Genomic DNA, 26,902 nt, shown 5'->3' with positions numbered 1-26,902 from the left:
TTTATAATCAATTAACATTGCTTTTGTCATTTTTTTACAAGATGGACAAAATTTGTCACCAAAAAAGTCATTCGGTTTAATCAAAATTTCAGTTTTACCGAATGACACTTTTGGTTATACCGAATGACGATATTTTCAAACAATGCTAACAGACTGATATCTAGCTAGCTAGCAAAAGGACAATCAAACATTTTATATTTAGTACAAGTTTTTAAAATATTACAGCATTTTCCATGTTTTATAGCGGTTGTACCGAATGACCTGATGTTTCGGGACATGCGTATGAGCAAGTGAAAACATGAATTTTTTAAACAGTTAAAAAAGAGTTACTTTGCTTCATGCCCATGTGGTCCTTTGCAGGTGTCTGAATGATGTCACATCCTGTCACATGATACTGACCGCATGACTTGATCCGAAATGGTCCCTTTATATTGGTTACTCCGAATGACATTAATGAAATTAATTTTTCCGGACATTATTTCTCATAACAAAGCAACGACTTCTACACATAATTTTAATACCATTTTGCACTATGTTGATATATGATGTTATAAAATCATGCTAGAATAAAAAACATTTATTACATTTTTAGATATTTTAATCACAAATGAAGTTGCTGTATTGGCCTTTGGACGGTTAAACCGAATGACCTTTTGACACTTCAAAATCTTTAAAACACCTTTATATGTAGCAAAATATAATTAAAATCTTTTTGATTCAATAAAAGAGATCTAGTTGTACTACCTACTACATACTTTGGATGTCATATCTTTGTTTTTTATTATTATTAAGGCATTTGGACAAAAAAAAAATGACCCGTCAAGTCATTGACCCATATACAACAGAGTCTACTTTGTGGCTTTAAATGACCCTATGCTTATAGATGAACTATATGACTTCTTGCATTGCAGAGACAAAAACAGTACACAGTTTAATAATTTAATAATTATAAAACAGACAAATGTACAAGTGTGCTATATACAAACAGAATTAACAGGGATATATATAGGGTGAATTCAGGTTGATTGGGACACTTGAAACTGCCATTGAAATGACTGCATCAAAAAGTGTCCCAATCAGCCTAAATTCACTATTTACACACATGTAGGGCTTCACACACAAGGATAGATAGATTATTATAGATTATTATTATACTATTAAACATTATTATTAATATTTGACAGGCACAACCCAACAATATTACTCCAATTAGTCACTGTGCAATTATATAAACTATGCAACGTGGTTGGTCTTGTTATATAGCCTAAGCGCAAAGCTCTCAGACGAGGTATCCATGGGCGTCTCGCACTATTCACCAGCGCACTCTTTATTCCTGCTGATGAATTGTCATACATTTATAGTGTCTTTCTAGATTTTACAACGTAGTATTTTTTTCCTTATGAAACGCTAAAGAATTTTGAGGAATGTGTTTGTCTTTAATTTAAGTGTATTTAGTCTATCCGTGGCGGAGGGATATGTGCAGCGCGCCCAGCGCCCAAACACAAGAATTAAGAGTTAATACGGTCGGTCTCCCCGCTCTCACACACAGACACATCAACTGAGCGCGCCGACCAGACTCAAAAGCGCAAACGTGTGCAGTTCTTTCTCACTATGGGTGCGCGGGGACATTTGTGAATAATTACCGGAGTTTGACACCTTTGTAGAAGAGGAATCGGAATCGTTTTGCGAGCATTCGTGGGATTTTCCAGCGGAGTCCCACTACTAAATACATTCGGTTTTTACTGTGAAGGACGGGGTGCCGGTGTTTTCCAGTCCTTAGCACAGTTACGCATCTTAAGGACTAAGAATCGACAACGAAAAATGTTACTTTCCAAGTTTGGATCTTTTTCCCATATTTGCAACACAACCAACATCGACCACTTGCCGGTGAAAATTCAACTTCAAGCAGGTAGAAGTCTTTCTCCAAATTCATAAAAATATATATTTTTTTATATATTTTTTTCATTTTGATTTTAATTTTAATCCTTAGTCCGTTATTTACTCCTAAATTTTCCATACGCAACGTATCTAGCTGCTTAATCGGCACGCGCCTGTCCGTGACCTGAGTATGGAGCCATTTTGTTGCCAACAGTGCGTTATATACACACTCGGTTTAAGTCACATTGTTAAACGAACGTTGTCGTTTTTTCTCTTTCATTTTACAGCCAAGGCCGAAAGGGAGCCATTTGAGAAGGTTTATCATGTGGGTTCGGTGCTGGGAAGCGGTGGGTTTGGGACAGTGTACGCCGGTACTCGGATCTCAGACGCGTTGCCGGTAAGCGTTGGCTTTGTTTTGGTGGCAGCACATGGCCGCGTTTGGCGCCACAGTCACACACTTCATATGTGCGTTTCTATTTTTCTCTCTAGGTTGCGGTTAAACACGTCGCTAAAGAGAGAGTGACCGAATGGGGTACTATTGTAAGTAAACTCGCATTTTAGTTTTACTATTAATTTCTTAAATGTTATGTTGTGTCTAATACATGCGTTTTTTTATTCCAGAATGGGTCACTGGTTCCTCTCGAGATCGTTTTGTTGAAGAAAGTGGGAAGTACGTTTCAGGGGGTCATTAAACTCATAGATTGGTATGAGAGACCCGACGGCTGGTTGATTATAATGGAGAGACCGGAGATGGTGAAGGATTTATTCGACTACATCACGGAGAAAGGCGCGCTGGATGAGGACACCGCCCGGGGCTTCTTCAGGCAGGTGTTGGAGGCGGTTCGGCACTGCTATAGCTGCGGGGTGGTTCACCGGGATATCAAAGACGAGAACCTCCTGGTGGATTTACGCACGGGAGATCTGAAGCTCATTGACTTCGGCTCCGGGGCCATCCTCAAGGACACAGTCTACACAGACTTTGATGGTGCGTCCTTGACTCTTACCCATCATTCTTTGCACCTGCCGCGCTTAACAAAATGTGTCAAAATCCTGGTATTTTTTAATAATAATGATGATAATTTTACGTAATATTCAGCATTAGATTTAAATAGAATTACTTTGAGTGTCTCGTCCCCGTTGAAAGGTGTTTTTTTTTTTTTATAATTTTTTTTATTTTATTTAAAGAAAAATCAGCTGAAAATTGTCTTTGCTAGGCTGGGAGACCATCTTAAACCTTAAATCTTAGACCTGTTAAGACTAGCAAACTGTCTTTTTTTCCCTTTTTCTTGAGTGAAAAGTGAGACTTCAAACAGAATGACATTACACTTTTTAATCTTTTTACAACACTTACAGTTTTATATAGAAAATCAAAATGTATCAATGTTTGTGTGTGTTTTTATATATATATATATATATATATATATATATATATATATATATATATATATATATATATATATATATATATATATATATATAATGAGAGAGAGAGAGATGGATAGATAAGATATAGATGTGTATGTTTGTAGAGAGAGCATATGTGATCCTCAAAGGTTGATTTATGACCTTGTATTTGTTTTTATGTTGCTTGAAGGAATCATTTATTCAAACTATTTCTTTAGCACTTTAAAGTATTTTAATGTCAGTTAAAATGTTGAATCTGAGAAGTTAGTGGGATCAGCTGTTACTGCGTAGCATCTGTTTGTTGTGAAACCTGAGTTGCGGGACCACGTGATCCCTTCACAGATCCCTGTTTTTGTTTGGTATCCAGGCGACTCCTGGTCTTTGGGGGCCTGTCACACCACCCCTAGTAAAGGTGTTTTTGTTGGGGGAAGTGACTCACACTGAAAGCATGTGGAGTTGCCATAGCTTGTGACTGTTTGTACCTGAAAGTGTCGTTTTTAGCTCACCCTCCTGTTTCAGCTTGCTTGTATTTTTGGAACGAGCCGTTCTCCGGGCTCACAGCGAGACTGGAGGAGGGAGGAGCGTTTGTGCGAACGCCAGACCGCTGGCGCCCCCTTTGCTAGAGTCAGCTGACTAGAGCGGCTCATTATACAGTGCTGCAGTGTAATCAAAATCAATGCTTTTTATGCCAAAAAAGGCGATTATGAAATGAGCCAGAAATTTGAAGATTGAAAACCAAATGTGTTTTGTTTTTGTAGGCACGCGAGTGTACAGCCCCCCCGAGTGGATTCGTTACCACAGGTACCACGGACGCTCAGCAACCGTGTGGTCCCTTGGCGTCCTGCTGTACGACATGGTGTGCGGCGACATCCCGTTTGAGCACGATGAGGAGATTCTGAGAGGACGGCTCTTTTTCAGGAGAAGAGTCTCTCCGGGTATGTTGTAAACAGTCGGATCTTTCAGTTTTTAAAGCATTTTGTAGATGAGAAGTTTAACCTTGCTGCTTTTTTTTCTGTCCATCAGTGTGTCAGCAGCTCATCAAATGGTGCCTCTGCTTGAGACCTTCAGATCGGCCCTACCTTGGAGCAGATCTTTGAGCATCAGTGGATGCGGACGGAAGAAAGCCCGAAAGCAGAAAGCGTCGACATCACGCTTCACTCTATCAGCACAGAATCGGGCAAAGAAAGCCTTTGACGGATGCAGGGATGCTGAGTAAATGGACTCTGAGACCTTTTTGTCCTTGTTCCCAGTCTGTTGGTTATCAGGACTTCGATTTGTGTTACATAAATGTCTTTTTTTGGTTGTTTTTCTTGCTAAGGGTGAGTCGTTACCCGTAGGGATTGCGCGAGCAGCAATGCTAGTGATCCTTTGATCTTACTGGTTGCTCTTATAGAGCTTGGACATTATTTTCCTTTTAGACTATCTTTTTAGTTTTCGGTGCCTTTTTTGGAAAGCTGCTTTTATGGGATTCAAGTCACGACAGACGCCAGGTGGATTTTCATGGATTTTAGGGGAACTCCCCTGGATTCATGGGAACCTTCAAAGACTGTATCTAGTTATGTGGTGGGTCTCCCTTGCCCTCTAGTGGTCGAATACTTGAAGTACACACTTACTACTCTCTTAACACTATCTCTCTGCTGCTCTGCCATTCACAAACACTATTTCGATGGTTTTCCCTTCTTTTGTTGTTTTCTGAATGTCTTCCACTACTTCATCTGTTGACGTCACTTTTTAGACTTTGCTTAGCAGAGACTTGAGTGATGTGCACAATCAATGCAATATTCATGGACTCACTTCTTTCTTTTTCATTTTTTTTTTTTTTTTAACTTTTTATTTTTAAATACAAGTATTTGTATTGTATTTATGTACATTTTTCTTCCATGTATCTTATTTATTCATGCAATACAAACATTCCACATTCAGTGGCTATTTATTTATTTATTCATTCATTTTATACCATCTGCAAAAAGTAAATTGAAATTGTTAAATGTAAAGAGTTCCCTGGGCTTATCTTTAGTTTAACCTAAAGGATCCTAGACACGCTAAAGCTATCTAATACTGATACAAATATAAGATTGAGATGTTTAGTGATGCCATTTTCTGATGTAGTGTAAAATTTAGAATCAGTTTTTTCTCCATGTGAAGTGGAAGTAAAAATGTGTTTTAGTCCTTCCACTGTGACAGTGTGGATTTTTTTTTTTTTTTTTTTTTTGAACTGGTGAAACATTTATTTTTTTATATTGGACACAATAAATTCCTTTCATATGTAACATGTTTGGTGTGTCTGTTTGTATACAAACAATTGATTATATACAGTGTGGGTGTAACACATTACAAGTAACATGATTTACATGACAAATCAGGTTACTTTTTTGAGTAACAAGTAAAGTAACACATTACTTCTCAATTTACAACAAAATATCTGTTACACTTTTACAAATAAGTAACGCAAGTTACTTTTTTTCCCCATTTATTGACTGACTGAAATCAGAGGCGTCATGTGTGCTTGTGTAAACATGATGGTTATTGTTTCTTATTAGAAAACAACCAAGCCCAGCCCAGGAGAGAAAAAGTAACACTACAATTAGTTACTTTTTTAGTAACGCAATATTGTAACGTAAAGTAACTTTCCCCAAGTTATGTGGTGGGTCTCCCTTGCCCTCTAGTGGTCGAATACTTGAAGTACACACTTAACACACTATCTCTCTGCTGCTCTGCCATTCATACACACTATTTCGATGGAGAGGCGGCTGACTTTGCTTAGAGACTTGAGTGATGTGCACAATTGATGCAGTATTCATGGACTCATTTATCTCTCCTTATATCTTTTTTTTTTTTTTTTTTTTTTTAAATACAATTATTTATTCTGGCTGGCGTAAGTGTTCTTCCGTTTCCCACCACAGTTATACAGTATGTGAAAATGCTGCCTCCTACAGGTTTAAAGCGCTAAATTTAACATTTAACAACAGGAAAATGATTGACAGCATACAACATCATTTAGTAAAATAATAAAAAACAGTAAAAAATGCAATTCAATAATTCAGTTCAGCTTGAGAGAGGAAGTAGCTACAGATTGTGTATCTGACTCACCCCTTCCATGAAATGTCCAAACATCCTGATGAATAGTTAATATCCCCATGTTATTCAACAGAGTATGCAAATGCGATGACACATTGGCGTTAAAGCATTACCATCAAAAAGCTGAATACGATTTTAATGATTCATTGTTATGTAACGCATCATTCAGATGTAGAATCACCTGAGATTAAGTTTAGCTGTAGTTACCTACTGTTACTAAGGTATCAAATGTACTAGTTACAAAATGAATTTGACACGTAATGCCCATTACAGTATAGGCAAATGAGTCAAATACTAGAATATAATGAGAAAAATACAAGAATTTTCCACAAAACAATAATATCTTCGACGGTAAAATCGATTCAAATTATTCCTTCATCCTTCGCCATATGAGCTTTAACGATATGAAGACCTGTCTTCTGTTATGGTGCCTGTATTGTAACTGGAGCAGTTTACTCAAGATAACTAATCAGCATCAGCCTATGATTTACATTAACATATGAGGCCATAATCATAATGGTAAACGTGATAATGAGTTGACAGCTGATATTTCAATAAATAAAGCAATTTACGCTAGTAGCGAAACTGCAGGTCAGAATTTCCCCCACTTTTTCATCAGTAACTTTCCCACGATTTGCGTAGAACCATTTTATTTACCATATAAATCATTATAATTCATATAGAACCACTAACCACTATATATATATATATTTATTTTTTAATACGAGCACCCAGAAGTTCCCAAACAAAACACCACTTTAGCTGCGCTCTTTTGACACAAAAAGGCAGCTATAGGCGAGTATATTCGGTAAACGAACGTTTAATTTTGGCATTTCTTTTGCAATGTGCAGTCTAAAGTGTTGAATCACACAGAACACAGTAGTCATTGTACATTTTGTCTTAAAACAATCGACAGGGCGCTGCCTAGTGTCCACTTCCTTGTTTTGGCGATGAACGTAACGACGCTGTGCGTGATGACGCAGTGCGTAAGGCGATGGAGAGCTGCAGCCGCATTGTTGTGGGGGGAAGAGAGGCGAGCTAGCCTGCTAGCATAGTGTCCATACGGCCAGCCCAATAACGACCGAAAACAGGCGCGTTAGCATGGTCGAGCTGCTGTTATCTTAAGCGTGTAACTCCGGCTTTTAAATGCTTATTTTTGGATCCGGCAGACCGTTACGGATAGCTCATATTACCATCGGAATACAACGGAAAGGCGGCTGGTGGACGATAGCGCGGCTCGTGCACGGATTAAACCTACTGCTGTTCAGTAGGCCACACCGCTGCTGCTTTTAGCTTGGCCGTACTTCCTTTAAAGCTTCTTTTAACGTCGACGGCGAAGGTAAGAACACATCGCAATGTCCCTTGGGGTTTATTTATATATTTGCAGCCTGAAACATGTATGTGTATTCATATTTTGCAGCGCCTGTTTTGTTTTGTTTGACGCCATGTTTGCAGTAATGTCGGTGGGTCTTTCCAAACAGCATTAGCTCACTAGCACAACCACCAGCAGGCCGCCGGATACCGTGTGTGTCCTTGCTGCTCAGTTTGTGTGTGTTTTCTTTCCAGTCCAGTGTGTTTGGCCTTGTTCTGCCCTGCCCCCCTCAAACAAACAAAAGCCTGGATGCAAACCGAGGCTGTTATCTGTTGCTACACACGCCAATGCCTTAGTTAAATGGGTTAGTGTATCATATTGCAGGGCTTAAAAGTCAGGAAGTGGTTTTAATAAAAAATAGTAAATTAAGGCTCAATTGGGTAATTACGTTAAATGCTGCTCTATTATTAATGTTTTTTTTTTTTACATTTATTATTTACAGTGTCAGATGGTGAAATTCACATTGACAACAAACGCAAGCGCCTTTTCTGTTTCTATGCCAACAGTATCAAACTTGGGTTTAGGTTGCCATGGATACTGGATGAGATATATGCTTACAGTAATGCTGCTTTCACGTGCTATCGGAAATTTCCTACTTCCCACTTATGAAGTCGTTGTTACGAGTTCGCTGTGTTGTTACCGTAGTCTCGAGATGACAACACGTGACATTCTATTCGGAGTTGTTCACGTCCTCGGACTGGGATTTATGCGTTTTTATGGCAACACTATCAATTCCTAAATAATCTGCAACGGTCAGGTGGTACATCAGTCACGTGATACAGGTTGGACCTCTTAGAAAATTCCCATTTTACAAACTGTAATTACGAGCTCTACAAGGACGTGAAAGCTTTTTACAAGTTGAAATCTCGTAATTACGGTAACTGCAACATGGTGTGAATTCACCTCAAGTGTTTTGTTGTCTGAAAGAATGCAAATCATGGAGGACAACAGGTTCATTCTTGCTTATTTTGAATAAAATGTAGCACCACACTTGTTGACAACCATATAAACATTCACCATGGTGTCTAGATAGTCAGCTTGCTGACATTTCTGTAATTTCGTTCAAATACATGCTATTTTTGCTAATGTAAATATGAACTACTTTAACGACCAGACAAGGCGATGTAGCTGTTGCAGCAATCATTCTCCCCTTCCGCCATGTTTAAAGTTTATGGCACGCCCAACTCGGAAACTCTGTTTCCCAGTAGTAAATATGACTTGATAGGGTGTACATGTCCAATTTCCCACTAAGAAACTTGTATTTATTATAATGCCGATAACATGTGAAGGCAGCATTAAAGGATTAGTTCACTTCAGAATTAAAAAATTACCTGATAATTTACTCACTCCCATGTCATCTGAGATGTTTATATCCTTTTCTTCAGTTGAAAAGAAATTAAGGTTTTTGAGGAAAACATTCTAGGATTTTTCTCCATAGAGTGGACTTCAACAGGTTGAAGGTCCAAATTGCAGTTTCAGTGCAGCTTCAAAGGGCTCTACATGATCCCAGCTGAGGAATAAGGGTCTTGTATATACTTTTTAACCACAAATGCTCGTCTTGCACTGCTCTGTGATGCGCCACGCATTACTTAATCATGTCGGAAAGGTCACGTGACATAGGCGGACATAGGGCGAAAAACTCCATCTCATTTTCTCCTCCAACTTCAAAATCGTCCGACATCGTTGTTCCTCCTACGTCACGCGTGACCTTTCTAACATGATTACGTAATGCGTCAAGTCGTGGACGCGCAGTACAAGATAAACGTATGTGGTTAAAAAATTATATAATTTTTTACTTTTTTATTAGAAAATGACTGATCGTTTCGCTAGATAAGACCCTTATTCCTCAGCTAGGATCGTGTAGAGTGCTTTGAAACTGCAATTTGGACCTTCAACCTGTTGGTAACTGTCGAAGTCCACTATATGGAGAAAAATCCTGAAATGTTTTCCTCAAAAAAATTTAATTTCTTTTCGACTGAAGAAAGAAAGGAAAACATCTTGGATGACGTGGGGGTGAGTAAATTATCAGGAAATTTTAATTCAGAAGGAACTAATCCTTTAAGGCCTGTTCACGCCAAGCATGTGACTAACTAAAGTTTAAATTTTTATTATGAAAATAGAGAAATCGACACTTCTTCAACGATAAAACCACAGAGGAACGATATTGTTGGAACCACTTTCAACAATTTTTTTTTTCCAGTTGAACGCTAAAAACATTGACAGTCAATCAGAATCCACAGACTTTAAAGAGCTCAAGCATTTAAAGCAGCAGACGACAAAAATGCAGCGCGCTCTTAAGGCCCGTTCACGCCAAGAATAATAGCTATATTAATGTTCAGACCTACGCACGATAATGTTTTATTATACGTGTGCACTGCAGTTGTCATCTGCCGCTTTAAATGCTCGAGCTCTTTAAAGATGGTGGATTCTGATTGGCTGTAAATGTTTTTATCATTCATTAGCTGAAAAAAATTCTTCTGAAAGTGAAACCAATTATGTTTTTCCTCTACGTTGTTATCATTAGAATTATAGTGTGGACTTTACAGTTAATTTAGCGCCTTTGGTTTGAACGGGTCTCAACAATAACTACTCATAGGAACTATATTATATTTTTGTTTGTAATTCAATCTAGAAATGGAGATTTATGGCCAACTTTATTCTAAATGAAATATAATCTTTGGGGGACACATTGTTAACAGTTAAAAGCTGATGTGTGGTTTTCTTGTACTTCAGTTCCTCTGAGGCATTCAAAATGAGGAAGAAGGTTCGACATAATCGTGTTGCCACCCCGCAGAGGCCTCCCTCACCCATCAAACCCTCACGCAACCGCGAGACCTTGACATACGCCGAGGCTCAGCGTATGGTTGAGCTTGAGATCGATGGCCGTGTGCACCGGCTCAGCATTTACGACAAACTGGATGTCATCGACAGCGAAGACCCTTTAGCTCAGGAGATCAGCGAGTGCACCAGCAACAAGGAGAACACGGAGAAGCCGCAACAGGTCCTCGTGCGCTCCGTGCGGCTCAAAAACAACCAGCAGAAGAAGAGCGCCGCTTTGACAACTGTGCAGGGTTCGCCAGCTCAGGGCAGGCTACCGGAGCCAAAGATCCGAACGGTTGAGTACAACCTCCCAGCGGTGCCGCGGAGGCCGTCGACGTACTACACCTACGTGGAAAAGACGCTAGACGAGCTCGACGAAGAGGTGGAATACGACATGGACGAGGAAGACTACGCGTGGCTCGAGCTGATCAATGAGAAGAGGAAGAGCGACGGTTACAGCCAGGTCTCTCAGAATCTCTTTGAGTTCCTCATGGACCGTTTCGAGAAGGAGTCATTCTTCGAAAGCCAGGGCCAAGGAGATCCGCAGCCACTTATCGACGAGGACGCTGTTTGCTGCATCTGCATGGACGGCGAGTGTCAGAACAGTAACGCGATTCTGTTCTGTGACATGTGCAATCTCGCAGTGCATCAGGAGTGTTATGGTGTCCCCCACATCCCAGAGGGCCGCTGGCTTTGCCGCCACTGCTTAAATTCTCCTTCCCAGCTCGCCGAGTGCATATTCTGTCCGAATAAAGGTGGTGCGCTTAAGAGAACGGACGATGATCGATGGGGGCACGTGGTCTGTGCCATCTGGGTCCCGGAAGTCGGTTTCACCAATACGGTTTTCATCGAACCAATTGACGGCGTGGCGAACATTCCTCCAGCTCGCTGGAAACTCACCTGTTACCTGTGTAAGAAGAAAGGAGTGGGCGCCTGCATTCAGTGCAGCAAGGCCAACTGTTACACGGCTTTCCACGTGAGCTGCGCTCAGAAAGCCGGTCTCTACATGAAGATGGAGCCCATCAAAGAGGTCACTGAATCAGGAGCCACTACGTTCTCTGTGAAGAAAACGGCGTACTGCTGCTCTCATACCCCAAACGGTTGCGTGAGGAGACCTCTTACTATATACGAGGACTCCAAACCCAAGAACGGTTTATGTCAGAAGGCCGCTCACAGGGAGAGAGCGAAAGGATGCCAGAAGAAGAAGAACAAAAAGCCAGAATCTGAGCCAGTCGCAGTGGTTCCTACGGTTTCCGGGCCTAGTATTACGCCTAAAAGGTAGGTGTGCATTTGATGAAATGTTTTTATGGAAAGATGAGCTAAATCTGTGTTTTGAATGGTTATAAATAGGGCTGCACAATATTGGAAAAACTGATGTGACTTTTTCTGCAATATATATTATGATATGAAAAAATACAGTAACATTCACCAGATTTGACCCCAAATTACCCCATTTACTCACCCTTAAGCCATCCATGGTGTATATGACTTTTTTCTTTCAGACGAACCCAAACAGAGATATATTTAAAAATATCCGTACTCTTGGTAGTTAATGGGGGGCATGTTTTGATTTTTTCCATACATCTCCAGGGGGTTAATAAAAGCCTTCTAAAGTGAAGCAATGGGTTTTTGTAGGAAAAATATCCATATTTAAAACTTAATAATCTACGTCATTACGTCATGTGTCAGGTCAGAAGTCACTCTTCCGCTGCAAAATGATGCGTACAGCCATCTGCCAGAAGCTAGTTATTAACGTTAATAAAGTTTTAAATATGGATATTTTTTTACAAAATCCCATCGCTTCGCTTCAGAAGGCCTTTATTAACCTCCTTAGATATCGTACAGCCCTTGTTTTGAATCTCTGTGATTCCCTTTTGTTTGACTTGTGGATCTCCTTCCTTGCAGTTTCAACACAATCCTCAATCAAGTTTCTGTCCAGAAGAAAAAAGTGTTTGTGGAACGAGTTCTCAGTTACTGGATGCTCAAGAGGCAGTCGAGGAATGGCGTCCCGCTAATAAGGCGCCTGCAGACTGCCATACAGACGCAAAAAGAACCAGAAGAGGTGAGTCTCTCTCGGACTGGAGTGATTGACAACCCAGGTCATATGCATATGAATTTTGAATGAGGATTTTTTTTTTTTTAATGACAGGCACCATATGTCGAGGACCGTCAAGCTCTGACGGAGCAGTTAAAGGACTGGCATCGTTTACGGCATGACCTGGAGCGCGCTCGCTTACTGCTGGAGCTCATCCGCAAGAGAGAGAAGCTAAAGAGAGAGGAGGTACAATTGTGGTTCTCAGATGATGTGATGCCAGCTGGAAGAGAAAGAAATTAAGATTTATTAATTTTTTTAAAATACTTATTATAATTTAATTTAAACTTGGTATCAAAGTACTGGTAATTTTGAGATTCCTGATGTTGTTGACAAAGTTAATGTAATTTCCGCCATGTTTTGGTCTGGTTTTTACAGATGAAGTTACAGCAGTCGGTTTTGGAGATGCAACTCACTCCGTTTCCTGTCCTGCTGCGAGCAGTGCTGGATCAGCTGCAGGAGAAAGACCAGGCTAAAATCTTTGCCCAGCCTGTCAGCATCAAAGAGGTCAGGCTGTCTCATTCCTATGGGCTATGAGTCATGTTGACCTTATCAAACTCTATAAATTGTTCTTATATGAAGATTCCTGGTGTGAAAAAATTGCATAAAACAGGGGGTTTTTAGATTGGAGGAAATTTGAATAATAAATGGATTATTAAAGGTATCATGAACAGACTTTAACATTATTAAAGTTTAATTTTGCTTTGTAATTTTTAGAAATTAAATATATAGTGCATATTGTTTTATGAAAAAAAAATAAAAAGTATGTAGAGTTCGACTCTTATTCCTTGCACCATAAAACACAGAACAATATTACAGGCTTTGTAGCAATATATACAAATGAATTGAATTCATTTTGATTTAAAAAAATAAAAAAATAAAAAAAAAAAAATATATATATATATATATATATTATTTTTTTTTTAAATCAAAGTGTAGTGCAGTAGCAATATTAAAGCCTATTTATTTATTTTTTACTTTTTTAACAGTATTAATGGGTAGCTATACATGAAAATATTTAGCTGCTTTAGGAAATGTTTGTTTTAGGATAGGTGTCCCTTGCAAGGTTGTCATAATATTTTGGGGTCTTTTGCATGAAAGTTTAAAACCCAGTTTTAAATGAATTTTTCTTCATTTGTGCTATTTTTTGTTTTGAAGGTTTTACTTTCATTCTAAAATTTGGGAAAATATTGAATAAACATGCAGATATTTACATAAAGTGTACATAAAGCTTGTAGTTTTGTTCTATGTTTAATTTCCCTCTTGCGTACAGGTTCCTGATTATCTGGACCACATCAAGCACCCCATGGACTTCTCTACAATGAGAAAACGCATTGACTCCCATGGATATAAGAGCCTGGATGAGTTTGAGGATGACTTCAACCTCATTATCAACAACTGCATGAAGTACAACGCCAAGGACACCTTTTTCTACCGCGCTGCTGTGCGTCTGCGAGATCACGGTGGAGCGATCCTCAGGAAGACACGGCGGGACACAGAACGGATAGGTTTAGACTTCGCCAGTGGAATGCACCTCGCTGAGCCTCCTAAGATAGAGCCACCTCCAGCATTTACCTGGGATGATGGTAATTACCTACCTGTTACATTTCTACATTAGACTACTTAAAATCGAAAGTTACATATTTTGGGTTATTGGTGAACCATTATAGATTTTATTCTGTTTTTGTACCAGTTGACCGACTGTTAAACCCAGCCAATCGTGCGCACATGTCTAAGGAGGAACAGTTGAAAAAGCTGTTGGAGATGCTGGATTTAACCAGTGCCATGAAGTCATGTCCTTCCAGGAGCAAACGACTCAAGCTGCTCAAAAAGACCATCGGTGATGTGCGAATGGAAATGGGTCACAAAACGGAGCCTCCTTCATTAGAGCAAAATAATCCCAAGGAAGAGGAAAAAGCGGCTCTTTTTGTACCACAAGCTACTGAGGAAGAAGGTGCACTCCTACTGAATCACGTCGTTTTTTTTTTTTTTTTAAATGTAGTACAATTATTTCACAAAATTTTGCCAGTATACACAGTGCAGTCCAAAATGTTTTTATAACACACATTATCATTACTTTTTAATAACACAATATATATATATATAATATGCATTTAAAATCCAGCCTATTTAGCAATTTTTTCAAGTTAGCATTCAATAATATATGAAAGAAAACCATCTGTCCATTTGGTCTACACATTAAAACCCCTCTGGAGAATCTGAGAGTGGATTTAAACATTTTGGAACACGAATTTTTGAAGGATTCCTCTATGGGATCTCAAAAAGCCCAAAATCTATTTGGATTTAGCAAGAAACCAAACTTCAAAAACTCATCCGAATGATTATCAGCAGCAATTTTTGGACATAAGAGCAATGTTCCTACAACATACCCCAATATCTGGAAATCAAGTGGCAGCAGCTTTTGCAACAAATCAACAGCGTCAGGGTATACGCATCCCTGACCCAAGTTCAGTTTTCACTGCAGGGGCAAATTAATTGGCATTGAAGTTCATTGAGATTTCTTTACAACAGGATTTTTTTAATAACTGATTCAAAATGATGTCTTGTCAAAATCATGTTTGTCAAAAGTCAGTTTGAAGGCATATTATTTTATCTTCCTTAAAAGCTGGTTAAAAGCCATTTTAGCTTCCTTTAATGAACTGTGATACTCTTCAAAATGGGTTTGTACTAAATATTTGATCTGTCATTACAGGTGACAAGTCATTACCTCCAAAACTTGAGCCTTCAGACTCTGTGCCACTCCTGAAAAACTCAGAAAGTCCCTGTGAACCTCCGACACTGAAACCCATGGAGCCCAGCCCTGAAAAGTGCCCGAAAAAGGTCAAATTTGACGGGGAGACGTTCTCTACCTCACTTCTAAACGGTCTCTCCCCTGACATTCTGCCCTCTGAAAATAACGTAATGGTCGCTACCTCCACTCTCACCGAACCAGCGAATATGGTCAACCGGCGAACAGCTGTGCTGTTCCGAAAGTCAAAGAGTCCGCAGAAGCCGTCGAAACACAAGTGAATCCTCAATTGACTGCCCTCAGCTGGGCACTAAGACGTTTTTGTCAGTGGTCATCCCTCGGCTCGAAACCCTGCTCCAGCGCAGGAAGCGGACGCGCAGTGCAAGTGGGGATAGTCAGGATGATGAGGATGAGTGTCCGATCAAACGTTTGGATACTGGTAAACAGCTTACTCTTTTAATTTTGAGAAACATGCCTTGCCTGGGTGTATTTTAGACAATGTTTTGTATCTGCAGGCTTGTCTAATGGCTTTTCGGAGCCAAAGAAAGGGCTACCTGTGAATCGACCGTCAGAGCCTCGCCGCCGCTGTGCTTCAGAGTCCAGCATCTCTTCCAGTGGAAGCGGGAGCATACAGGAAAACACGAGGTGGGAACGAGTACAAAAAATACAATTTCCAAATGCGTACTATACAATGTTTTTCAGGTTTTATTAGCCACGATAAAGTAAAGAGGCCATTTGTTTTTGTTATTATTTTTCACATATTTTACATTATTGCAGCACCTCTCTTCTCAGTCTCAGTAACGCTCTGTTTAGTTCTGGTCTCTATGAAGCCCCTCCTTCCAAAAAGTGCAATGCACTCTTATTGGTTGGCTGGACCAGTGTTGTGATTGGTCAACCACTTCAAGCGTGTTTGGGAAATGTCAGGCCCCTTACCATAACCATGAGTTTCTATGTTGTACTACAAACGGCAACATTACACTAAAAAGTTGAAAATGTAAAAGCATAAAACGCCTTTTTGAATCTCTTTTAGCGATGTCAGTCACACAAAGAGCGGGAAAGGGAAGCTGGCGATAACGAGACGAAACACGACGGATGATAAAAAGGAGTTGGTCAATTGCGTGGAACCGGGGAACATTTCCAAAGCCAACAAGCTGGCAGCAGGTAAGCATCCAGCTTTTTGCAGGCGTGAACGGGTATGTGGGATTTTACACCAGCCCCATCCTTCAGTTCTGAGAAATGTATCAGACCCGTTCTGGCAGCTGCATTGGTGTCCCGTCAGCTCTGTGGAAGCTCGCTCTTCTTCTTTTTGCTTGCTTTGCCACTGACCTGCTCTTCATGGCTTTGTCTAACACAATAAAGACCTCTGCCTACTGCCGTAGTGTCTGCATGTGTGAAACCCTCATGTTTTAATAATCATCACGGCTTATCCTGTCCTTCTGGGTAGTTGCTGCTTACGTTTGCTCGTTAACATGGCGCTTAAAGGGGCGGCTCATCTGAAAATGAAAGTCTTGTCATCATTTACTCACCCTCATGTCGTTCCAAATCATTCTTTTCTCTGTAAAACACATGAAATGTTGATTATTTGCGCCTTTTTCATACAGTGAAACTGTAGTGACCACAAGCTTATGTTAAATATTACGTTAACTATATTAGCATCCACACCAACACACAATAACTTTATTTATTTTTGGCATTTTTTACCTTTATTGTAATAGGACAGTAAGCAGACAGGAAGCAAAGTGAGAGAGAGCGAGAGGGAGGGGGACGGGATCGGGAAAGGTCCGAGAGCCGGGACTCTTAACTCGGGTCGCCTGAAGTGCAACGGCACTATATGTCGCCATGCTGCCCACAAGGCTATCGGCATTGAGACAATAACTTTATTTTAAGTGCGCTCTGCAGTTGTTTTTTTTCCCCCTTTAAATTCTAGAGCTCTTTAAAATCATGTGGTTTCTGATTGGCTGTCAGTGTTTTTATCGTTCATCAGCTGGACTAAATTGTTCTGAATGTGATTCCAATGATATCGTTCGTCTGTGTTGTTATCGTTATAGCTGTAGTGTGGAGTTCACTATTCTCTAGGGCTGCCACAAATTCAGATTTTCACTACACCATTATAGTGACAGAATCGTGAATTGATAATATCAGTACATGTACTATATATTTATATTTCTACTTTTGAATAAAGTTCAAATTCATCATTAACTTGTTTATTTTGTTACCAGACAGTTACTTGCACTGTTTTATTTACAAGATTATATACTCAGTTAAAGACAATACCGGTATATTGTGACACCCCCAATTAAAGTGATTATTAAGACTTTTTAACTTAATACTTAAAAAAAAAAAGTTAGTTATCATCCTTGGTGTGAACCGGCCTTAACTCTAAAATTTATTCATATAAGTATTCATTTAAAGGGGTGGTTCACTGGGTTTTTTCTAGGCTTGATTGTGTTTATGGGGCGCAGTTTAACATGTCTTAATGCTTCGTTTTATAAAAAAAGCTGTATTTTTCATATATTTTACCTTTTATTCTACACCGCTGTTTCCATTGTCATTTGAACAGCTGGATGACTTCCTGCTTCTATGATACCACTCCCTCCGAAATACGCAATGGGCTCAGATTGGTTAGCTGGCCCAGTGTATTGTGATTCGTTGAAGCGTCCGGAAATGCCACGCCCCTTACCATTAGTTGTTACGTGTGCTTCGGTAGAAATGTAAATAATGTCGTCTATATTGCCGTATCAAATTGAGCCCGAATCAGACCCAGATAGCAGTAATGATAAAGAGTGTCAAGCAGAACCTCTGCAAGCACAGTTTTTAAAGGACATTTATGAATGGTACGTTTTTTTGTTTTTTTTTTTCGTTTGTATTTGTCAAAGTGTTTAGATATGCTGTCACTTGTAAATGTTACTGCTTTTTGTTAGCTTTCAATATACGGTTTTATCCTGATTAAAGCCTTACTGTAGCGGAATACATAACTGAGTAGTAGCATTTTTGTAAAGGTATCGTTTAATTTATAGCATGAACAACTGTTTGTCTATGAACATAGAAGTTTTTTGGAGAAGTATGCAATAGAATTTAGCTAACTGGCTAGCGAAACAAAAACGCATTGGTCTTTGTTTACGTCCTTGATGCAACCAAAAATAGCAACATAATACATTTAAAAGACATGTACAAACAATAAAACGTACTTACAGTTAGGGGCCCATAAACAGCAGCTTCTGCTTTTAAAGTGGGAACTGCTTCATCTTTCAGTAATAGCCTTTGTGCAAATCCAGCATTGAACTCGTGTAGATTCTGGAAGCTGTCTTCCGCGCCGCATCCAGTGTAGACCGTATCACTGATTATAATGGGTTCTATTATCTTTTGACGCGTTGCGCCGCTCGCGTCTGGAGTAGACAACTCTTCCGCTTCCATAATGCCGTGCGACATGGCCTCGCCCACTTTGTTGCGTGTTCCCGGGGGCAGTGTTTTGCAGGGTTTATGATGTCACCAACCCGAGAAGAAGCTTGTTGTAGTCCAAACCGGTCGTTTTTGTAGGCATTAAACTGCCATAACTTTAAAAGACAATATCTCCATTTGCATTGAACTTTCAGCACTGTAACTTTGCAGATACTGTTTATGCTCAAGCAGCAACATTACACACTAACTAAAGTTAAAAAAAAAAAAGTGAAATCACAATGAACCACCCCTTTAAAATAGTAGCTCTGAAACACTGTTTGCATTTCTGCACATTCAGATTTGGCCAATTTGTTTTGTCACATAATTTTTAACAAATGAACAAAGCAAATGAGATTTGACTGCTATGGCAGAGGAGAAGATTTTCAGTTAATGTAGACTTTAATGTCGACATGTTCTAGACGTCATCTGGAGGGGGAGCATATGTTGTTCTAAAACCTTTATATACCTTTCAGCATTCATAGTGCCTTCCAAAACATGCAAGCTGCCCGCCCATATGACTTAAGAGGTCATGTGGACTACTTTTTAACCAATTTTGGAGCTTGACAGTCCCTGTTCTTGCATAGAAAAGAGCAGAAACAAAAAAAACTTGTCTTTTTGTGTTCAAGTAAAGTATGTGGTGGCTTTTTGAACTACTTAGGGTGTGTAAATGATGACGGAATTTATATTTTTTGATGAACTAACCCTTTAAAGGTAATTTCATCCTAAACAGTATTTCTTGAACGATTTCCTTGACTGCTTACCATCATAATGCTGAGTGAAATCTTTTGGCCTGCCACGTGCTTTCTCAGAAATAGAAGGCTTACTTCTGCATTCTGACTCGCAAGCATGTCAGAGTCTGAGTGGACTCATTAGTCACATGACATGTTTGACCTTTCCAGACCACACCAAAACCATTTTCAGCACATTTTTTAATTCTGTTTTGAATCAAAAAATAAATTTGTTTTTGGAAGTGGCATTTGAAGCATAATGGTGTCTGGTTATTGGCTCGGCATGCTTCCGTTAAAGAAATCCGCTGCTGATTGGCTAAATACTGCCGTGGCTCTTGAGGTGTTCTGCGCCATTTTTTTACGGTGAACCCCTCATAACTTTCCATTATTCCTACTTTCATAGAGATTGACAGCAGCAATATTTGGATGCCTGCTAACACTACACCACTAAATCTGGAGCCCCTTAAACTAGTTTGGGCCAAACTTAGTGGATATCCTTCCTATCCTGCCTTGGTGAGTGTGCATGTGTGCATGCCGTCAGAGACTGGTTCTCCTTCTCTTCCTCTTCATTATTTCATGCATCAGCCTCCTCAGTGGCCAACAGTCAACCATAACATTATTGTCAGGTGATACAACCAGGATGTGCATGTGCATACATTTTTTTTTTTTTTTTTTTTTTTTTGGAGTGTATGTGAGTGAGCGTGTACATGTGTGTGTGTGTGCGTTCCTGTGTTTTGTGGCAACCATTTCCATTTCCAACAGTTTATACATTAGCAGTCACAGGCACACTCTGAGTTACCAGGTTACCAGGCCTTTCGAGATGCACGTTTGAAGATTACTGTTGTGTTGACGGCCTCTCTGCCCACCTGTAGATCATAGATCCTCAGATGCCTCGGCCGGGTTGCCATCTCAAAGACGAGTACATTCCCACCCCTCCACGGGACGTGCTCAGGGTCGGAGAGCTGATGCAGTACAGGTCCAAGGAGAAACTCTTCCTCGTCCGCTTCTTCGACAGCAGACGCAACTGGTGAGACAAGCATTCAATATTTATACAATTACAGTGAAATGTGTTAACAATGTGTCTTACGCCAGGTGTTTTTAAACTGTCCTGGGGGGGATGTGATTTTATATTTTACATTTAAAAGTGTAAAAGCATCAACAAGGTACTTTCAGCAGACTATGAATAACCCCAAAAGCACGATTCTTTCCACAGCAATAACGGACAGGTTAAATATGGTATATATCTGCATTATATAACATATGTTGCCTTAATCAAAAATGTTAATTTAACATTGCGTGATACTATTTCAAAGTGATTTCCGTCATTTTGGCAGATAATAAATTGTGTTTAACTGTGAAAACAAACCTGTAAAGAGATTTGAGGAGAAAAACGAGAGATTCTTTGTGCATTCCAGTGAATTATTAGTGGGATATATCGTAAATTAAATCGGGAGAACAGACCACAAATGTGCAGTATATGTTGTCCGTTTTCATACTATTACAGTGGAATGCAAAGGGGGAAAAAAGGAAAAGAATGCAGCGACTGAATAGAGCTCTTGCCATTAGATATTCTTTATATAACATGTCACGTTAAAATACTAAGCGTTACGTTATTCTCATGATGTCTGAAAATAAAACATGAAGGAAAATTGACAGCACATTCAATCAAACTGATGAAAAGCTTTATTTGTAGGGCAACCTTATTTTTTGAATGGAAGTTCCCCAGACTGGAAGTGCCACCCATAATTCAAAACGCAGTAGGCTCGTCAGGAGTAAGTTGGATATATTTGTAGTACGGGGGGTGTTGAATGCTTGAATCCGATTGGTTGACAATGTTCTAAGGTGTGCAATTATAAAGTAGTTCCAGGCAGGTCTTTCTTGACCGCATTACAGTTCCATATCACTTCACCAAATGATTTCAGTTATTTCAAAGGTCCTTACAGCCTACAACAGGAAAAAAAAAAAAAAACCCACAATGACACTGACCAAGCAAATATGGTAAACGATAAACTATATCCACATTTTTTTGCCACAAAAAAAACGTTTTATTATATACAGAAAGCACCCTCTCTCCCACTCAAACGCACACACAGTATGGACACACACTCCCACAAAAACGTATTGTCAGCGCTGCTCTGACAAATTTATCAGTAGTTTAGCAACTTAAAAGCTCTCTAGCAAGGTAATAACGGCGCTGTTTTTGAAGCAGATAAACTTAGTTTCGCTATTACTAGAGACGCTGCTTCCGAACACTGTTGAGAGACACACACAGACTCAGGTAATTCACATACGTTTAATCGCTCTCTCTCTCTCTCCCTCTCTAATAACTGCATCAATAACTGCATTAGTCTGCTGTCAGTGGCTGAAGTCTCCATTACTAGCTCTAAAATGACGTTTTTGAATTGGCAACGGAGGCATGGGATGAGATTCAATGGCCTGTGTCAGTTATTCCTAACATATATGTATATGTGTGTGTGTATAAAATTGGTTATATATTATTTTTTGTAATATATATTTAATTAGTTTTAGCTTTAGTACAATGACAAAATAATTTAATATATAATAATTTTTTAAATGTGATTTTAATTAATTAAACATTTAAAAATTATTACAAAAATATTAAAAATGTGTGTGTGTGTGTGTGTGTGTGTGTGTATATATATGTTTTGAAACACTTATGACGTAATGAAGCCTTGTTTACTGAAATCACATGACTTTGGCAGTTTGATACACCACTGATTTGAAACCAAAGATTCGTAAAGCTTCATATTTTGGTGCACAAAAAGTAATCTCATCGCTTCATAACATTAAGGTTGAACCACTGTAGTCACATGAACTGTTTTAAATTCCTTTAGCAGCTTTCTGGGCATTTGAAAGTGTTAATTATCTTGCTGTCAATGCAGGCCTCACTGAGCCATCAGATTTTATTAAAAATATCTTAATTTGTGTTCTGAAGATGAACAAAGATCTTACGGGTGTGGAACGACATGAGGGTGAGTAATTAATGACAGAATTTTCATGCTTTAATGCATGAAAATATACAACTGCCTTTGTGTTAGTAAGGGTATCTATCACAAGGAATCATCATATTTAAGGGTGTCATTAAAACCTTTTAAAACCTCTTTCTTATCCAACCGTCTGTTTCTGTAGTATTGTGCTGGGTAGCTGTTTCAGTGTGGACAGAGAAAGGTCCAGACTCATGAAACTCAGCTGGTTGGGACACAGTGTAAGTTCTGCTTCTGCTGCCTTTTTAAAACAACTCTGTACTCTTTAATCTCCATCAGGCAATGGCTTCCTAAATCCAAGATGGTACCGTTTGGAATCGACAAGACCGTAGACAAAAGCAAAATGTTGGAAGGCAGAACGTCAGGCATCCGTAAAGCTGTGCAAAGCGCCTTCAACCGTGCCATGAACCACTTGAGCCTTGTCCAGGACTTAGGCGCTGGAGATCAACCCCCATTCATGGGGTGATGTTGGAGGGTTTCATCAAGCCCCACGTTTACCCGATGCTATGCTCCCGTATCAAACTGGCCGTGTTTACCGAGCCCCTCCCTCCCAATTCTGTTAGGAGCCGGCGAGCTTCTCAACTAACGAATGTGAGAGCGCCTTCACTCTCCTGTAATGTGCTGCAAGACTGCTGTGAACTCACACTGCCATCTACTTTCCTTTACACTTCCATCACCATCCACGATTCGCCTCGTGTTTAACTCTGGCTGTAAATAACGTCATCCTAAATTATCCGACACTAATTTATTATTTTTTTGGTTTGTACCGCACACGACCTCCTGGAAGATTTCTACTCCAAGGTAATTTCTCAACCGCGCTGAGGTGCGAACCCATCTGGTGCTACATCACGTGCAAAGCCTTGATTTTTCCATACTAGAGACTTTTGGAAGGGGCTGACGCACTTACTGTATCAAACTTTTGTTGTTATTCTTTTTTTTAACGGTTAAGTTATTGTAATGTCAATGCAAGCTTCTCCTCCTTGGCATTAACATGTTACCTACTTTTTTATATAAAAATATTCTTATGGGACACAACTAAGTGATGTTTGTAAATATTTATATAAAGCTAAGAAATTATATACATGTAATACTTTAGAGTGGTTAAAAAAAATTAAAAAAAAAATAAAAAAAAATCGGAGAAGAGAAAACAACAGTAGCGATGAAAGCCAGAAGTGCATCACACATGCAAAACCAAAAAATTTTGCTGCCCAGTTTTTTTTTTTTTTTTTTTTTCCTTCTTTTTTTGGAATGTTTATTCCCTTTTTTTTTCATATTCGTTTGTGTGAATGTTTCAGGCAGGTAGTATGAAAAAAAAAAAAAAAAAAAAAAAATCCCCCAATTTGTTGCTTTTTATTTTACTGTGCTCTCGGGAACTGTATTGTAGGTCTGAATAAAGATGTGCCTGTACAAATGTGTTGTATTAGGACAAAGAAAAGTATGCAAAACTTTATATTCGGAGTAGGCATATTTTGGTGGAAGCTGTGTTTGCCTATTTTTGCTTTGTGTGTGGGTGTTTTAATCATAGCCATCTGTTGTGACTGTTTAACTGTGTCTCTCTCCAGTATGGATTCTGGGTAGCATTCTGGGTTAAAAACACTTTTTTTTTTTTTTTTTTTTTTAAATGAATGTCTTGTATTGACCGGTACTCTTGTTTCTTTTCTCTGGGAGGATCACATTATAGCCAATGATAGTGAGTGCTGGCAAGATCCAGTATTTTTTAAGTACACTGAAAATAAACACAAAAAAATTACAAATTGTGATGCGTTTCTTTTTTTTATGGTTGATTTCTTGACATTACTGAAGGTAACTTCAACTGTAATCTTCAGTTTGTCTTCTTTAGTCTGTTTGGGGTCTAACTGTATAAATAATATATTTTGAAACTCCTTTTTATTTTTATTTTTAAATGAATTAATTTTTCTAAGGATTTTTAAAATTTTGATTATTTTAGTATTAGTATTTTAGTATTTAGTATTTTTTATAATAAATTAACACTTTTTGTCATTTTTTTTTGGATTTTTTACAAAATTTGTCACCAAAAAATTAATTCGGTTTAACCAAATTTTGGTTTTACCGAATGACGATATTTTCAAACGATGCTAACAGGCTGATATCTATCTAGCTAGCAAAAGGCCAATCAAACATTTCATTTTTAGTACAAGTTTTTAAAATATTACAACATTTTCCATGTTTTATAGCGGTTGTACCGAATGACCTGATGTTTCGGGACATGCGTATGAGCAAGTGAAAACATGAATTTTTCAAATAGTTAAGAGAGAGTTAGTTACTTTGCTTCATGACCATGTGGTCCTTTGCAGGTGTCTGAATGATGTCACATGATATTGACCGCATGACTTTATATTGGTTACTCCGAATGACATCAATGAAATTCATTTTTCTGGACATTATTTCTCATAACAAAGCAACGACTTCTACACATAATTTTAATATCATTTTGCACTATGTTGATATATGATGTTATAAAATCATTTCAGAATAAAAAATATATACATTTATTACATTTTAAGATATTTTAATCACAAATGAAATGGCTGTATTGGCCTTTGGACGGTTAAACCGAATGACTTGACACTTCAAAATCTTTAAAATACCTTTATATGTAGCAAAATATAATTAAAACCTTTTGGATTCAATAAAAGAGTCTAGTTGTACTACCTTACATACTTTGGATGTCATATCTTTGTTTTTTATTATTATTAAGGCCTTTGGACAAAAAAAAAAAGACCCGTCACGTCATTGACCCATATATATATATATATATATATATATATATATATATATATATATAACAAACTGTTGTGATTAATCGTGCTGTCAAACGATTAATTGATTAATCGCATCCAAAATAAAAGTTTGTTTTTACATAATATATGTATGTGTACTGTGTATAATTATGTATATATTTAAGAAAAATTTGTTATATATAAAATATTTTTATATTAATTTATATTTTTATATTATATTAATATAAATTATATACAAATATATACATGTATGTGCGTGTATTTAAATATACATAATAATTATACATCGTACACACATATTATGTAAAAAAAACTTATTTTGGATGTGATTAATCGCGATTTATCGTTTGACAGCCCTTACATATATACAGTACATATGTATATATACATATACATACATATATATATACACACACACACACACACATACATATATATATATATAACATTTTAGTTATTAGTACTTTGTTAATAAAAAAAAAGAACGTTTTTATATATTTCATTGCAGTTATCGTTTGTTTTAATTAAAGCTGCATTTTAAAGTATATTTGTATGATATCCATTTTAGTAATGTTTTTTTCTTCATTTTTTCTTGTTCAGGGCCAATTTGATGCAAGTAAAATGTGTAGTAAAAAATACAATAAAATAAATTGTGAGCTGCTAAAATGTGAATACCAATCAGAGTACAATAATAATACAATTAATTGCATTTATTCTGCTTTTATATCTTGTATTTCTGAGGCCCACAAATATAGGCTATGAATATATTTTTCATGTATGGTTGATGTGCGTTATCACATATCGGTTTTGTTTAAAATTCTCTTTTGTCATATGGTAAGGAAAAGTATCAAGCTTATACTTCTATGTTAAGTATATATTTCAAGCTATTAAATTGGCTTTGGGGTCTCCCAAGCATCATTGAATTTGCCATCAATTTAAGCACTAAATCACTAGATGGAGCTCTTGAACCGAACACAGCGTTGATGATGGTCATACTCCGGATGGCCCAGCAAGACCCCACCTAACAAAAGTTGTTAAGCTCTGACAGAATGTGATTGTAAAAGATCTCTTCCAAACTTTAATAATCTTCTAGCAAGGTCAGCATAGTCAGTTGTAAAGCAGATTAAAGAGCTCTTTTATTCCGGATCAGCACTACCTGTTCCAGAGATGTCTGGCTTGTCAACCAACAAGCATGCTGTGCAATCTCTCTTTCTGTTTCTCTTCTTCATTTGTCCCTGACATTCTGTGTCTCTGTTTATCCCTGTTTGTGTTTTCTACTTGTGTGCTTTGGCGTATCATCTGCAAACATGCCAATTTGCAAAAAAAAAAAAAAAAAAAGTGTGTGTCTCCTCAGTCAGGGGAAACTCTGGTTAGTTCACCCAAAAATGAAAAGTCTGTCATCATCTACTCACCCTCATGGCATTCCAAACCCGTAAGACTTTTGTTCATCTTCAGAACACAAATGAAGATATTTTTAATGAAATCTAAACGATTTCTGTTCCTCCATTGACAGCTACGCAACTACCACTTTAACGATTCAAAAAGTTCATAGAGATTGTAAAACTAATCCATAAGA

General features: G+C 38.3%; 2 protein-coding genes across 2 annotated transcripts; both read left to right on the top strand.

Moving 5' to 3' along the window:
* Positions 1–1,520: 1,520 nt before the first annotated feature.
* pim3 (Pim-3 proto-oncogene, serine/threonine kinase) lies at positions 1,521–5,552 on the top strand. Its single transcript, XM_051883783.1, has 6 exons — positions 1,521–1,909; positions 2,166–2,275; positions 2,368–2,418; positions 2,500–2,863; positions 4,041–4,217; positions 4,306–5,552. Exons 1-6 carry the CDS (start codon positions 1,822–1,824, stop codon positions 4,377–4,379), a joined length of 864 nt encoding a protein of 287 aa, XP_051739743.1. The 5' UTR covers positions 1,521–1,821; the 3' UTR covers positions 4,380–5,552.
* Positions 5,553–7,350: 1,798 nt separating this feature from the next.
* Positions 7,351–24,318, top strand: brd1b (bromodomain containing 1b). Its single transcript, XM_051883782.1, is given in 14 exon segments — positions 7,351–7,699; positions 10,466–11,830; positions 12,458–12,614; positions 12,702–12,833; positions 13,023–13,151; positions 13,918–14,230; positions 14,338–14,598; positions 15,358–15,668; positions 15,670–15,832; positions 15,909–16,038; positions 16,424–16,554; positions 19,963–20,072; positions 20,432–20,586; positions 22,844–24,318. Coding segments are annotated over 13 exon segments (3,525 nt in total). The 5' UTR covers positions 7,351–7,699; positions 10,466–10,484; the 3' UTR covers positions 23,031–24,318.
* The last annotated feature ends 2,584 nt before the right edge of the window (positions 24,319–26,902 follow it).

Source organism: Ctenopharyngodon idella, chromosome 24 (assembly GCF_019924925.1).
Source record: "Ctenopharyngodon idella isolate HZGC_01 chromosome 24, HZGC01, whole genome shotgun sequence".
Classification (NCBI taxonomy): Eukaryota; Metazoa; Chordata; class Actinopteri; order Cypriniformes; family Xenocyprididae; genus Ctenopharyngodon; species Ctenopharyngodon idella.
The sequence above is the reverse complement of the archived record's forward strand: the minus strand, read 5'-3'. Positions and strand labels throughout refer to the sequence as shown.